This window comes from Lampris incognitus, chromosome 1, assembly GCF_029633865.1.
Source record: "Lampris incognitus isolate fLamInc1 chromosome 1, fLamInc1.hap2, whole genome shotgun sequence".
NCBI classification, from domain to species: Eukaryota; Metazoa; Chordata; class Actinopteri; order Lampriformes; family Lampridae; genus Lampris; species Lampris incognitus.
Window position 1 is genome coordinate 145,371,709 of NC_079211.1, and position 16,599 is coordinate 145,388,307.

Genomic DNA, 16,599 nt, shown 5'->3' on the forward strand with positions numbered 1-16,599 from the left:
TACTTATCCATGCACGTTACAATATAATCCTTCTAGTCGGACATGGTCTATCACGAATTTTACTTCGGTGTTTATTTCATAATTCCCGAACAACATTAATTTTGTTTTGTCCAGATTTAAAGAATTTGTTTTAATTTTTCCACTTCTATTGTGGTCACCTCCAAAAGGTGCTGTAAATTCTCACCAGAACAAAATATGTTCGTGTTATCAGCAAATAAAACCAGTTTCAATAGTTTTGTATCTTGCATGTATCATTTAAGTGCAGATCAAAGAAGATACTGTAGCGAATTTGGGGGACGACGCATCCACAGGAACTGCCGCGGCCGGGAGGCGAACCCGTATCGCCCGCACCGCAGGAGGCATCGCTAACCGCTCGACTAAGGAGTTTGATTCGCCAGCCAGCGGCCAGCGTGTCTTCTTATCCATGCACGTTACATAACATGTTTATTGGTTTTATAAAGTCTTAACGCATGCTCAGTAATCCAGGTGGGGGAAATCCCAGACAGTTGAATCAGTTCATCTGGACACAACTCATCTAAGTGAGGTCATTATGCCGATCTATTGTTTATAAGGGTGCCACTCAGATGAGCGATGACACTTTCTCTCAACAAACGTTGAGTCCAGGTGAGCTGGTTCGGTTTTCTGGGATTTGTTTTACGAATTGTCAATAAAGCCGGTGTCGGCGTTGTCCCGCTGTACCACTCCCCGCCGGCAGAGGGCGATCAATCCCCCTGCGTCCTTATCGACGTCTCCAATTCGAACTCAGAGTGGGAGGCGGCGGAGCGCCAGGACAGGGCGGGTGTGTTCAACGGACAGCCCGTCTCGGGAGTTAAAACTCGCCGGTCTCCGTCCAGAAGTTGGGGTTTTGTTTTGCTTTTGTTGTTTCAGTTCATTATTTAAATCGGACGGCACGAACTTCCGCAGAAGTTTCCGACCCGTGCTCGGCGGTCCCCGATGGCTCCGCAGACGGACCAGCTCCTCGTCGTCGTGTCTGTCCTTCAGGGTGAGAGGTTTAAAAATTATAATCAGTCAAGCTTTCTAATCGTAACACTGAAATTACGGAGCTCGCGTATTTCATCAGACGCCGCGTCCACGTTGTCCATGTGAGTGTACTACAAGTTATCGGAGACCCCCCGTCCCAGCGGACGGTAGCCGGGTTGCCGTGGAAACCAGTTGACCGTCTGTCGCTGCTGGGTTGATTGTTCTCCAGTAAACACACGTCGGTGCTTAGAAGTTGAATTAAAATCCAAAACACGCCAGTGTGCTCTAAGTGTTTTAGCTAGCTGCTGGTTCCCATGGCGGCGTGATTTAACCGTGACCGAGGACCCCCAGCTGACGCTAGCTAGGTGGCTTCCAGAACGTGGTGCATTGTTGTGTTCGTTCTCTTGTTATTGTTCTGCTGTTACATATTGTAACGTTTCTTCTTGTTCGCCATTGCTTGTGTTCAGTTTGCTTTCTATTTCCTGTTTCCTATTCCGTTTATTGTTTGTGCTTTGTTTATTGTTGTGCTTGTTTGAAACAGTCATCCATCCATTATCCGGACCGCTTATCCTGCTCTATGCTGGAGCCTATCCCAGCAGTCATTGGGCGGCAGGCGGGGAGACAACCCTGGACAGGCCATCACACAGGGTCGAGACACACACACACACACACACACACACACACACACACACACACACACACACACACACACACACACACACACATTCATACCTAGGCGCAATTTAGTGTGGCCGACTCACCTGACCTATACATGTCTTTGGACTGTGGGAGGAAACCCCGGCAGACACAGGGAGAACATGCAAACTCCACCCAGAGGACGACCCCCCCAAGGTTGGACTACCCCGGGGCTCGAACCCAGGACCTTCTCGCTGTGGGGCGACCGCGCTAACCAGTGCACCACCGTGCCGCCCCAGCAAAGCAGAACAAAATTAACTTTGTATTCCTCCACGTCCACCAAGGCTGACACACCACGAGATGGACAGTTTCATTATTTCACTAGCCTGCTGGATGTTGAGACTACAGCATGTCCACGGCAGAGGTGACATGTTTATTGTCACAAGTGATTTGTAGCCATTTAAATAGTGTAAGTTCCCACCTTTTAACCACTAAAGGCAATATTTCCACTTTACAAACTTCTCCATTGTCTTTGTATGGTCAAATAATTTTGTATCTAACTGGTAAATCCAGTGGCGGCACGTGGGGTGCAGTGGTCAGTGCGGTCACCTCACAGCAAGAAGGTCCTGGGTTCGAGCCCCGGGGTAGTCCAACATTGGGGGTCGTCCTTTGTGTGGAGTTTGCATGTTCTCCCCATGTCTGTGTGGGTTTCCTCCGGGTGCTCCGGTTTCCTGCCACAGTCCATAGACATGCAGGTCAGGTGAATTGGCCATACTAAATTGTCCCTAGGTGTGTGTGTGTGTGTGTGTGTGTGTGTGTGTGTGTGTGTGTGTGTGTGTGTGTGTGTGTGTGTGTGTGTGTGTGTGTGTGTGGGCCCTGTGATGGCCTGGCGGCCTGTCCAGAGTGTCGCTCCCCCCGCCGCCCAATGACTGCTGGGTTAGGCTCCAGTGTCCCCGCGACCCTGAGAGCAGGATGAGCGGTTTGGATAATGGATGGATGGATGGTAAATCCATAGTTATCTTTGTGACCATAGCTGCTGGTAAAAGTGCAGAAATGAAAACAAAGGCTTTCTCTGGAGCCATCGGTCCTGTCTGAACATAGTGTCTCTCTTCAATCAGATTTGAATGAAATGCTCCTAAACTCTCAGCGAACATTCTTGTCTACAGTGGATATAAAAAGTCTACACACCCCTGTTAAAATGGCAGGTTTTGTGATGTAAAAAACATGAAACCAAGATAAATAATTTCAGAACTTTTCCCACTGTTAGTGTGAAATTGCAACCAATAAAAATAGACTGAAAAACAATCAGAATCATTTTAGAAGGGAAAAAAATAAAAATTCAAAACATGCAATAGCCTGGTTGTGTAAGTATGCACAACCTTTTATAATTGGGGATGTGGCTGTGTTCTGAATTAACCAATCACATTCAAACTCATGTTAGATAGTAGTTGGTATACACCTGCCATCAATTAAAGTGACTGTGATTAACCCCAAATAAAGTTCAGCAGTTCCTACAGGATTTTTCCCGACGTCTTCTTGGTTGCATCCAACTGCAAAAACCTTGGTCCACAAAAAGCTTACAAAGCATGAACGGGATCTCACTGTTGAAAGTTATCGATCAGGAGAGGGGTACAAAATCATTTCCAAGGCATTAGATATACCATGGTGGCACGGTGGCGCAGTGGTTAGCGCAGTCACCTCACAGCAAGAAGATCCTGGGTTTGAGCCCCGGGGTAGTCCAACCTTGGGGGTTGTCCCAGGTCTTCCTCTGTGTGGAGTTTGCATGTTCTCCCCATGTCTGCGTGGGTTTCCACCAGGGGTTTTAGTTAAGATGGAGGGAATAATGAATGGCTCCAAATACCAGTCGATTTTGGTGCAAAACCTTCAGGCGTCTGCTAGAAGGCTGAAGATGAATTTCACCTTACAGGACAATGACTCGAGCATGAATCCAAATCAACAAAGTTATGGCTTCACCAAAAGAAGATCAAGGTTTTGGAATGGCCCCAGACCTGAATCCAGTAGAAAATCTGGGGTGACCTGAAGAGGGCTGTGCACAGAAAATGCCCTGGCAATTTGACGGCTCCAGAAAGTTTTTGCAAGAAAGAGTGGGAATATTGCTAAGTCAAGATGTGCCAAGTGGATAGAGTCTTACCCAAAAAGAGTGAGTGCTGCAATAAATCAAAAGGTGCTTCAACAAAGCATTAGTTTAAGGGTGTTCATGCTTATTTAACCAGGTTATTGTAAGTTATTTATACTTATTTATACTTATTTTTTCCCTTAAAGGTTTCAGTTGTTTTTCACTTGAATTTTTTAGGTTCATTCATTCATTCATTCATCTTCAGCCGCTTCTCCGGGGTCGGGTTGCAGTGGCAGCAAGCTAAGTAGGGCACTCCAGATGTCCCTCTCCCCAGCAACGCCCTCGAGCTCCTCCTGGGGGATCCCAAGGCGTTCCCAGGCCAGATTGGACATGTAGTCCCTCCAATGAGTTCTGGGTCTACCCCGGGGTCTCCTCCCAGTTGGCTGTGCCCGGTAAACCTCCAAAGGAAGGCGCTCAGGAGGCATCCTGATCAGATGCCCAAACCATCTCAACTGGCTCCTTTTGACGCGAAGGAGCAGCGGCTCTACTCCGAGCTCCCTCCGGATGTCCGAGCTCCTCACCCTATCTCTAAGGCTGAGCCCAGACACCCTACGGAGGAAACTAGTTTCAGCCGCTTGTATCCACGATGTCACACTTTTGGTCACTACCCAAAGCTCATGACCATACGTGAGGGTTGGAAGGAAGACTGACTGGTAAAGTGAGAGCTTTGCCTTCCGGCTCAGCTCCCTCTTCACCACAAAGGTCCGGTATAACGTCCCCATTACTGCTGATGCTGCACTAATCCGCCTGTCAACCTCCTGCTCCATCCTACCCTCACTCGTGAGCAAGACCCCAAGATACTTGAACTTCTTCACTTGAGGCAGCAACTTATCCCCAACCTGGAGGGAGCAATCCATCATTTTCCATTTTTTAGGTTGCAATTTCATATTAAAGGTGGAAAAAAGTTCTGACATGATTTATCTTGGTTTCATCTTTTACATCACAAAACCCGCCTTTTTAACAGGGGTGTGTAACTTTTTATATCCACTGTGTGTGCTGTTTTCTCAACATTACAGTGTTTTATCATGGAAACTCGACTCATGCTAATCAAATGAATCACTTTATTGTCACTGTCACCTTTCTGTTGTACATAAAGTATTTAAAGGTCTGAGGAATGTTTTATTTGTCTGTAGTTTTTGGCTGTTGTTCACAATCTAAGAATTCGTTTTCCTTTTGCCCTCAAGAGTCTCAGCTTAAAATGAGATTTTTCTCACCAGGTCGGCATTTCCCAAAGAGCCAGCGCCTCAGCCTGGTGGTGCAGGCCAAGTTTGATGGGGAGCAGCTCGCTACGGACCCCGTGGAGCACAGCGACCAGCCTCAGTTCAGCACTGAGCTGGCCTGGGAGCTGGACCGCAGGACTCTGCACCAACACAGGTTAACACCCAGCTCCTCTTCTCTAATACCTACAGCTTAACCTCCCTGTTCACTTGTTGACTATTGATGTTTTATTTATTTTTTTGATGTCATGGGATCAGAAATTTTAACTGAGTAATTTTTGAGTCACCAAATTTAAAATAACAATTTATATTAATTTTAAGATTTTATTTTAAGAGATTGTTATATTGTCAGGGTTGTCAGTATTTGTAATAAAAAAAAAAGCAAATGCTCACTGGGACTATTAAACATAACACATGATATTGAAATAGGAATATTTTATAGTTACATTTCAAAGTTGCTATAAGTATTGTCTAGGCCGATCTATCAGGTTAACCTGTCGATGGATCGGTCTGAGCAGGGGGTACAGTCGTAAGACACAACTCAAAAACATGAACAGTTCAACACAACAGACCCTTACTCCGGTATTTAAAAACAATAAAACAGGAGACAAGTTGTCACGGAAAAAGCAGTTATTAAGTGCATGGTTTTGTGATTCTTAAACCAATGTTTTGAGTTTGTCTTGAAAAGGTTGAAGGTGTCAGTAGGTATTAGGTTCCATTAGTTTGAATCCCGTAGTCTCTGTTGGCTGGTGTTATGTCCCCTCCATGTTGTCCATCTTGTCTCTGCAGATTGCAGAGGACTCCCATCAAGCTGCAGTGTTTTGCAATCGACTCCACCAACCGCGCTAAAGAGTGCGTTGGCTACATCATCCTGGACCTCCGGTTGGCACAAGAGGTCAAACAGGTTCGTTCTCTCAGACCACACTGACATTTGATTCAAAGAGGCAGGTAAAACGTTTTGTTTGACCGTAACTGCACTTAAGATCTTAAGATGTATGTCTTCATACACGTTTCACCTCGAGAGAGAGAGGAGGTTAGCCAGGAGCAGTGCCTGCTGGCGGAAATAGGGGCTCGGGTGTCATGCTCAAGAACAGTCGCAGAAATTCCTGATAGACACGCTGACAAGAATAAATTCTGTGACCTCTGACCCCAGTACCATCCCAAGGATTTACCCCATCCCCGAATTTTTGAGATGGTTTCTCCTTTAAATTGTAGTGCTTTGAAATGTTTTACCTCCCTTCCATTACACTACACATTAAACACAATTATAAAGCAAACTATTTTTTTATTAATTAATTAACAAGCCGCCCCCCCTTTTCTTTTTTTTTTCTCCCCAATTGCACCCGGCCAATTACCCCACTCTTCCGAGCCGTCCCAGTCGCTGCTCCACCCCCTCTGCTGAGCCGGGGAAGGCTCCAGACTACCACATGCTTCCTCCGTTACATGTGGAGTCACCAGCCGCTTCTTTTCACCTGACAGTGAGGAGTTTCACCAGTGGGACGTAGCGCGTGGGAGGATCACGCTATTCACCCCAGTACCCCCTCCCACCTGAACAGGCACCCCGACCGACCAGAGGAGGCACTAGTGCCGTGACCTGGACACATACCCACATCCGGCCTCCCACCCACAGACGCAGCCAATTGTGTCTGTAGGGACGCCCGACCAAGCCGGCGGTAACAAGGGTATTCGATCCGCCGATCCCCATGTTGGCAGGCAATGTAATAGACCACTGCGCTTCCCGGACGGCCCTTATTTTGTTCATTTATGCACATTTGTTTTTGAAAAAATGAAAGACTTTCATGGCACATCTCTTTTGTTTGAAAGTATTGGGACTTGGTGTAAATGCCTCAGCAGTCAGAGCTGTGGGTCTTCTGTCTGGATGAGCTTTGCACTGATTTGATGTTCCGTCGTGAAAACGTGCCCCAGTTCTGCTCAGTTAGCTGGAGACCATCAATGGACAGCAGTTTTCGTAGGTCATACTGCCGATTTTGTCACATGGACTCTTGCTAACTCCAAGTGGGACTTAAATTTCCCCACGAATAATGGGGAAGTTTCAGACGGTCTCATTTCAGACTGAATTTTGTAGTCAGTCTCTTGGTCACTCTTCTTCTTATAACTGCCCTTTTTGGCTGGTTGATTAATAACAGTGGATATAAAAAGTCTACACACCCCTGTTAAAATGGCAGGTTTTTGTGATGTAAAAAAAAAATGAAACCAAGATCAGAACTTTTTTCCACCTTTTAATGTAAAATTGCAACCTGTAAAATTTAAGTGAAAATCAAACTGAAAACTTTTAGGGAAAAATAATTAGAAATACAAAACTTAGAATAACCTGGTTGCATAGGTGTGCACACCCCTAAACTAATATTTGTTGAAGCACCTTTTGATTTTATTGCAGTACTCAGTCTTTTTAGGTAAGCGTCTACCAGCTTGGCACGTATTGGGAGAAGGATGCTGAATATGAAGCTGCCAGGCAAGAGGAAAAGAGGAAGGCCAAAGAGGAGGTTTATGGATGTGGTGAAGGAGGACGTGCAGGTGGCTGGCATGATGAGCCGCTGTGGTGACCCCTAACAGGAGCAGCTGAAAGTAGTAGTAGCAGTTTATCAGCTTGGTACATCTGTCTTCTTCTTTCGGCTTGTTCCCGGTTTCTCAGGGGTCACCACAGCGGCTTTTATAGTTTCCATCAGTACCCTGTGAGGGCACAGTACTAATGGTGGTCGTTGTTAACCCGGGCCTTGACCGATCCGTTATGGTCTTGTCAAGCCGCAAAATGATTTGGCAAAATGTTACGTGGGATGCCCTTCTTGACACAATCACTAACCCCATGGACGGGGCACAAGTAAAGCGCTGGATGCCATCCCAGTATTCATGGACTTGCGCCCATGCCTGTTGCCATCTGTACTTGGCATTAGACCACTACGCTACCCGGACGGCCCTTATTTTGTTCATTTATGCACATTTGTTTTTGAAAAAATGAAAGACTTTCATGGCACATCTCTTTTGTTTGAAAGTATTCACCCTCCCAGTCGGGACTTGGTGTAAATGCCTCAGCAGTCAGAGCTGTGGGTCTTCTGTCTGGATGAGCTTTGCACTGATTTGATGTTCCTTCGTGAAAACGTGCCCCAGCTCTGCTCAGTTAGCTGGAGACCATCAATGGACAGCAGTTTTCGGAGGTCATACTGCCGATTTTGTCACATGGACTCTACTACTACTTTCAGCTGCTCTAACGGGAGCAGCTGAAAGTAGTAGTAGCAGTTTATCAGCTTGGTACATCTGTCTTCTTCTTTAGGCTTGTTCTTGGTTTCTCAGGGGTCACCACAGCGGCTTTTATAGTTTCCATCAGTACCCTGTGAGGGCACAGCACTAATGGTGGTCGTTGTTAACCCGGGCCTTGACCGATCCATTATGGTCTTGTCAAGCCGCAAAATGATTTGTCATAATGTTACGTGGGATGCCCTTCCTGACACAATCACTAACCCCATGGACGGGGCACAAGTAAAGCGCTGGATGCCATCCCAGTATTCATGGACTTGCGCCCATGCCTGTCGCCAACAGATTGGTACATCTGTACTTGGCATTATTTTCCCACTCTTCCTTGCAAAAACTTTCTAGATCAGTCAAATTGGGAGGGCATCTCCCATGCAAAGGCCTCTTCAGGTCACTCCACAGATTTTCTTTTGGATTCAGGTCTGGGCTCTGGCTGGGCCATTCCAAAACATTGATCTTCTTTTGGTGAAGCCATTCCTTCGTTGTTTTGGATTTATGCTTTGGGTTATCATGCTGAAAGGTGAAATTCCTCTTCAGCTTCAGCTTTTGACTGATATTTGGAGCTACTCATGATTCCCTCCACCTTAACTAAAGCCTCAGCTCCGACTGAAGAAAAGCAAAGCATGACGCTGCAACCCCCATGCTTCACCGTGGGTATGGTGTTGGTTTAGTGATGTGCTGTGTTGTTTTTGCCCCAAACATACCCTTTGGAATTATGGCTCAATGGTGATATAAAGTTCAACCTTTATATCATCATACCACAAGACATTTTTCCACATGGTTTTGGGAGACTGGATGTGTCTTTGTAAAATTTAGCCGGGCTTGAATAGATTTTTTTTTTTTCAGTGAAAATGCTTCCATCTTGCCACCCTACCCCATAGCCCAGACATATGAAGAACACAGGAGATTATCATAGGTAGGGATCAGCCAGAACATGGCAGAAATTCCTGCAGCTCTTTTAATGTTGCCGTAGGCCTCTTGGCAGCCTCCCTGACCAGTCTTCTCCATGTCTTCATCGATTTTGCAGGGACGTCCTGTTCTTGGCAATATCACTGATGTGCCATATTTTCTCCACTTGGTGGTGATTGTCTTCATTGTGTTCCATGGTATATCTGATGCCTTGAAAATTATTTTGTACCCCTCCCCTGATCCATACCTTTCAATAATGAGATCCCTCCCATTCATGCTTTGTAAGCTCTCTGTGGACCAAGGCTTTTGCAGTTGGATGCAACCAAGAAGATGTCAGGAAGATCCTGCAGGAACTGCTGAACTTTATTTGGAGTTAATCACAGTCACTTTAATTGATAGCAGGTGTATACCAACTACTGTTTAACATGAGTTTGAATTAGGGGTGCAAGAAAATATCGATACACGTGAGTATTGCAATATCATCTTGTGTGATACTGTATCCATTCTCAAGACCACTATACCAATTTTTAATTATTTACATGTAAAGGTTCGTGACAAACATTTTGTGTTGTGTGTAACCCCACAACTGCTAGATAAGTGTTGTAAACGTAAACTGAGACAGGAAGTAGCACAAGTACAAAGAACACAGGCCTATGAAACTGCAATATATCGCCTTTCTTAAAGTATCGCGATATATCACAATATATTGAATTTTATAGCTATTTTGTAGCTTTATATTGTTGAACAGTAGCCTAACTTCTGAAGCTTCTGTGTGTGAGGTGTCGGTGTGTGAGGTTGAATGGACAGTGATGTGTTAAATGTGTCTGTCAGGAACCGAAGTGGTATCCCCTACTGAGCAGCAAGTACACCAAACAGCGGCCCGCCATCCTCCTCGCCGTGGCCCTGGAGAACGACAGCAAGTCCTCGGTGCCCTCTCCTGATAGGTTCAAAGCCAAGAAGGCCCCACCCCGTCAAGGTCAGCTGCTATACAACTACAAGTTTCATTGGTTATTTACTTTGAATGGGCTTTGGTTTGGTGTGCTTGTCTTTATTTTCCCTTTTTGTCTTTATTTATGTTGTTGTTATAAAATATTTTTTACCAGTCGTCGCCAGTAAAAGACTGGTAAAAGCTCACAGGTGTGAATGTGAGACTGTAAATGATGTGGTGGTGCTCTGTTTAACCCTTCCCCAAATAAAGTGTCAGAATTATTCTACGAATGAGTGAAACTAACAGTTTCGTTTTTTATTTTTCTGACTAGCAGTCTGTCCATTCTGCTCTGGTAAGCATTGAAATGCTCCGGTCATAGCTGTAGATGTCACAGATAAGATACCAACATTTATATATATATATATATATATATATATATATATATATACTATATCCATCCATCCATTATCCGAACCGCTTATCCTGCTCACAGGGTCGCAGGGATGCTGGAGCCCATCCCAGCAGTCATTTGGCAGTAGGCAGGGAGACACCCTGGACAGGCCGCCAAGCCATCATAGAGATATATATACACACACATTCACACCTAGGGACAATTTAGTACGGCCGATTCACCTGACCTACATGTCTTTGGACTGTGGGAGGAAACCGGAGCACCTGGAGGAGGAGGGTGTGTCAGCCCTGTGATGGCCCTGGTGGCCTGTCCAGTGTGTCTCCCCGCCTGCTGCCCAATGACTGCTGGGATAGGCTCCAGCATCCCCGCGACCCTGAGAGCAGGATAAGCGGTTTGGATAATGGATGGATGGATGGATCAACGTATCTTTCATAACCGGGGTGTCAGGGTAGCCTAGTGGTCTGTTCTGTTCCCTACCAACACGGGTATCGCTGGTTCGAATCCCTGTGTTGCCTCCGGCTTGGTCGGGCGTCCCTACAGACACAGTTGGCCATCTCTGCGGGTGGGAAGCCGGATGTGGGTATGTGTCCTGGTCGCTGCACTAGTGCCTCCTCTGGTTGGTCAGGGCACCTTTTTGGGGGGGGAGGGGGAACTGGGGCGAATAGCGTGATCCTCCCACGCGCTACGTCCCCCTGGTGAAACTCCTCACTGTCAGCTGAAAAGAAGCAGTTGGTGACTCCACATGTATGGGAGGAGGCATGTGGTAGTCTGCAGCCCTCCCTGGATCAGCTGGCCAAGTACAATTGGGGGGAAAAAAGGGGGGAAAAGAGAATCTTTCATAACTATAATGTCTTGACAGGGAAATGAAAACGTTCAGCTGTTATACCGGCAGATTGAATCCTAAATTCCCCTGCAGCTGTTTGCAGCTCAGTGTGGCCTCTGTAATGGAGAGAAGCACGGTGTGGCTGCTGACCTGTTGTCGACCTGACCAGTAGGATGAAGCAGCTTAGCAGCAGACACGTGTGAGCTACAGCAGCACCACAGCACACCGATCCCCTGACAGCCAAATGTGAAAATCAGTGTTTTCATTTTCAGTGGAAAGGAAAACATTGATTTTATCACACAATAGAAATGCAGGTTTTCAAAAGAACAACTGTCGCCCTCTAGCAGTGTTTCTGTGAAATGGCAATAATAATAATCCATGCAGGAGAGTGAAAGCACCGGCGTTGGTTCACATGTCGCTGTCTGGTGTTTCGGTGTTGAACGGACCGCGGTGAAAGTCTTAAAATACAGCAACTACAACATGTCACGTTTCAAATTCACCGTTCATTTCCCCTAACGATTGTTTTACGTTCAACACGGATGAAGGATGGATGTTGACTCATGTCGAGACGAGGCTGTTCGTATTTTCACACCGCGGTGCTTTTTTAAAGAACTTTATTACCGCAGTGAAACCGACTGCTCGCAAGTTTAACACAAGGCTTGGGAAAGTTAAATGGAAGACCCCCCCCCCCTCCTTTTCTCCCCAATTATATTTGGCCAATTACCCCACTCTTCCGAGCTGACCCGGTCGCTGCTCCACCCCCTCTGCCGAGCCGGGGAGGGCTGCAGACTACCACATGCCTCCTCTGATACATGTGGAGTCACCAGTCGCTTCTTTTCACCTGACAGTGAAAAGTTTCACCAAGGGAACGTAGTGCGTGGGAGGATCACGCTATTCCCCCCAGTTCCCCATCGCCCTGCACAGGCGCCCCGACTGACCAGAGGAGGCGCTAGTGCAGCGACCAGGACACACACCCACATCCGGCTTCCCTCCCGCAGACACGACCAATTGTGTTTGTAGGGACACCCGACCAAGCCGGAGGTAACACGGGGATTCGAACCGGCGATCCCCGTGTCGGTAGGCAACGGAATAGACCGCTACGCTACCCGGACGCCCCTATGGAAAACGAATTTAAGCAGAGAACGTGAGAAGGGCCAAAATTCCTCCCTGGTTGACAATATACCTGCACCTCACCACCCCTGCCCACTAATAAGACCATGCTGGCAGCTTCCATCGTCCTACATGTGCTGTCATGTCTGATACAGTGTGTATTGTGAGTGCTGTCATGTCTGATGCAGTGTGTATTGTGAGTGCTGTCATGTCTGATACAGTGTGTATTGTGAGTGCTGTCATGTCTGATGCAGTGTGTATTGTGAGTGCTGTCATGTCTGATACAGTGTGTATTGTGAGTGCTGTCATGTCTGATACAGTGTGTATTGTGTGTGCTGTCATGTCTGATGCAGTGTGTATTGTGTGTGCTGTCATGTCTGATGCAGTGTGTGTTGTGAGTGCTGTCATGTCTGATGCAGTGTGTATTGTGAGTGCTGTCATGTCTGATGCAGTGTGTATTGTGAGTGCTGTCATGTCTGATGCGGTGTGTGTTGTGAGTGCTGTCATGTCTGATGCAGTGTGTGTTGTGAGTGCTGTCATGTCTGATGCAGTGTGTATTGTGAGGGCCCTTCATGTCTGATGCGGTGTGTGTTGTGAGTGCTGTCATGTCTGATGCAGTGTGTGTTGTGAGTGCTGTCATGTCTGATGCATTGTGTATTGTGAGTGCTGTCATGTCTGATGCAGTGTGTATTGTGTGTGCTTTCATGTCTGATGCAGTGTATATTGTGAGTGCTGTCATGTCTGATGCAGTGTGTATTGTGAGTGCTGTCATGTCTGATGCAGTGTGTATTGTGAGTGCTGTCATGTCTGATGCAGTGTGTATTGTGAGTGCTGTCATGTCTGATGCAGTGTGTATTGTGAGTGCTGTCATGTCTGATACAGTGTGTATTGTGAGTGCTGTCATGTCTGATGCAGTGTGTATTGTGAGTGCTGTCATGTCTGATGCAGTGTGTATTGTGAGTGCTGTCATGTCTGATGCAGTGTGTATTGTGAGTGCTGTCATGTCTGATGCAGTGTGTATTGTGTGTGCTGTCATGTCTGATGCAGTGTGTATTGTGAGTGCTGTCATGTCTGATGCAGTGTGTATTGTGAGTGCTGGCATGTCTGATGCAGTGTGTATTGTGAGTGCTGTCATGTCTGATGCGGTGTGTGTTGTGAGTGCTGGCATGTCTGATGCAGTGTGTATTGTGAGTGCTGTCATGTCTGATGCAGTGTGTATTGTGTGTGCTGTCATGTCTGATGCAGTGTGTGTTGTGAGTGCTGTCATGTCTGATGCAGTGTGTATTGTGAGTGCTGTCATGTCTGATGCGGTGTGTGTTGTGAGTGCTGTCATGTCTGATGCAGTGTGTGTTGTGAGTGCTGTCATGTCTGATGCAGTGTGTATTGTGAGGGCCCTTCATGTCTGATGCGGTGTGTGTTGTGAGTGCTGTCATGTCTGATGCAGTGTGTGTTGTGAGTGCTGTCATGTCTGATGCATTGTGTATTGTGAGTGCTGTCATGTCTGATGCAGTGTGTATTGTGTGTGCTTTCATGTCTGATGCAGTGTATATTGTGAGTGCTGTCATGTCTGATGCAGTGTGTATTGTGAGTGCTGTCATGTCTGATGCAGTGTGTATTGTGAGTGCTGTCATGTCTGATGCAGTGTGTATTGTGAGTGCTGTCATGTCTGATGCAGTGTGTATTGTGAGTGCTGTCATGTCTGATACAGTGTGTATTGTGAGTGCTGTCATGTCTGATGCAGTGTGTATTGTGAGTGCTGTCATGTCTGATGCAGTGTGTATTGTGAGTGCTGTCATGTCTGATGCAGTGTGTATTGTGAGTGCTGTCATGTCTGATGCAGTGTGTATTGTGTGTGCTGTCATGTCTGATGCAGTGTGTATTGTGAGTGCTGTCATGTCTGATGCAGTGTGTATTGTGAGTGCTGGCATGTCTGATGCAGTGTGTATTGTGAGTGCTGTCATGTCTGATGCAGTGTGTGTTGTGTGTGCTGTCATGTCTGATGCAGTGTGTATTGTGAGTGCTGTCATGTCTGATGCAGTGTGTATTGTGAGTGCTGTCATGTCTGATGCAGTGTGTATTGTGAGTGCTGTCATGTCTGATGCAGTGTGTATTGTGAGTGCTGTCATGTCTGATGCGGTGTGTATTGTGTGTGCTGTCATGTCTGATGCAGTGTGTATTGTGAGTGCTGTCATGTCTGATGCAGTGTGTATTGTGAGTGCTGTCATGTCTGATGCAGTGTGTGTTGTGAGTGCTGTCATGTCTGATACAGTGTGTATTGTGAGTGCTGTCATGTCTGATGCAGTGTGTATTGTGAGTGCTGTCATGTCTGATGCAGTGTGTATTGTGAGTGCTGTCATGTCTGATGCAGTGTGTATTGTGAGTGCTGTCATGTCTGATGCAGTGTGTATTGTGAGTGCTGTCATGTCTGATGCAGTGTGTATTGTGAGTGCTGTCATGTCTGATGCAGTGTGTATTGTGAGTGCTGTCATGTCTGATGCAGTGTGTGTTGTGAGTGCTGTCATGTCTGATACAGTGTGTATTGTGAGTGCTGTCATGTCTGATGCAGTGTGTATTGTGAGTGCTGTCATGTCTGATGCAGTGTGTATTGTGAGTGCTGTCATGTCTGATGCAGTGTGTATTGTGAGTGCTGTCATGTCTGATGCAGTGTGTATTGTGAGTGCTGTCATGTCTGATGCAGTGTGTATTGTGAGTGCTGTCATGTCTGATGCAGTGTGTATTGTGAGTGCTGTCATGTCTGATGCAGTGTGTATTGTGTGTGCTGTCATGTCTGATGCAGTGTGTGTTGTGAGTGCTGTCATGTCTGATGCAGTGTGTATTGTGAGTGCTGTCATGTCTGATGCAGTGTGTATTGTGTGTGCTGTCATGTCTGATGCAGTGTGTATTGTGAGTGCTGTCATGTCTGATGCAGTGTGTACTGTGTGTGCTGTCATGTCTGATGCAGTGTGTATTGTGAGTGCTGTCATGTCTGATACAGTGTGTATTGTGAGTGCTGTCATGTCTGATGCAGTGTGTATTGTGAGTGCTGTCATGTCTGATGCGGTGTGTATTGTGAGTGCTGTCATGTCTGATGCAGTGTGTATTGTGAGTGCTGTCATGTCTGATGCAGTGTGTATTGTGAGTGCTGTCATGTCTGATGCGGTGTGTATTGTGAGTGCTGGCATGTCTGATGCAGTGTGTATTGTGTGTGCTGGCATGTCTGATGCAGTGTGTGTTGTGAGTGCTGTCATGTCTGATGCAGTGTGTATTGTGAGTGCTGGCATGTCTGATGCAGTGTGTATTGTGTGTGCTGTCATGTCTGATGCAGTGTGTATTATGAGTGCTGTCATGTCTGATGCAGTGTGTATTGTGAGTGCTGTCATGTCTGATGCAGTGTGTATTGTGAGTGCTGTCATGTCTGATACAGTGTGTATTGTGAGTGCTGTCATGTCTGATACAGTGTGTATTGTGAGTGCTGTCATGTCTGATGCAGTGTGTATTGTGAGTGCTGTCATGTCTGATGCAGTGTGTATTGTGGGGGCCCTTCATGTCTGATGCAGTGTGTATTGTGTGTGTGCTGTCATGTCTGATGCAGTGTGTATTGTGAGTGCTGTCATATCTGATGCAGTGTGTGTTGTGAGTGCTGTCATGTCTGATGCAGTGTGTATTGTGAGTGCTGTCATGTCTGATGCAGTGTGTATTGTGAGTGCTGTCATGTCTGAGACAGTGTGTATTGTGAGTGCTGTGACCCATCCTCATATGTGATCTAAGGTTAGATTTGTGTTTTATTCTGTGTTTGAACACATCATGTTCCCCTTTCATTTCCACACAGTCTCTGTGGATTGTGTTGTTAGGATGACATGTGTTGTGTTGTGTTGTTGGTTTTTCAAGTCGGACATAAATCAATAGACTGATTTAACTCTTCGTGTGTAATAACCTTGAACATGGTGTAATAAAACATTTAGGGACAATGTTTTATTTGTAAATGACTGATATATTATTTATACCTTTATCTATAACTATGAGGGAGTAGTCTGGTCCTCATTAATATTCAGGAGCTGAACTTTGACTGACAAGTATAAGCAAGGGTGGGCAGGGTTTCATAGTTTGAGAATTTGATCTGATTGGCTGTATGTAAATGAGTGTGTGATGACATCATGAGGATCAGAAAAAATGGGCTGA

General features: G+C 46.2%; 1 protein-coding gene across 1 annotated transcript in view; it reads left to right on the forward strand.

Moving 5' to 3' along the window:
- Positions 1-815: 815 nt before the first annotated feature.
- cep120 (centrosomal protein 120) overlaps positions 816-16,599 on the forward strand; it is a 45,789-nt gene continuing 30,005 nt past the window's right edge. Inside the window, exons 1-4 of the mRNA XM_056280182.1 lie at positions 816-1,003; positions 4,972-5,128; positions 5,761-5,875; positions 9,979-10,123. Of these exons, the coding sequence (XP_056136157.1) occupies positions 955-1,003; positions 4,972-5,128; positions 5,761-5,875; positions 9,979-10,123 (466 nt within the window). The 5' untranslated portion in view covers positions 816-954. The remainder of the gene's footprint in view (positions 1,004-4,971; positions 5,129-5,760; positions 5,876-9,978; positions 10,124-16,599) is intronic.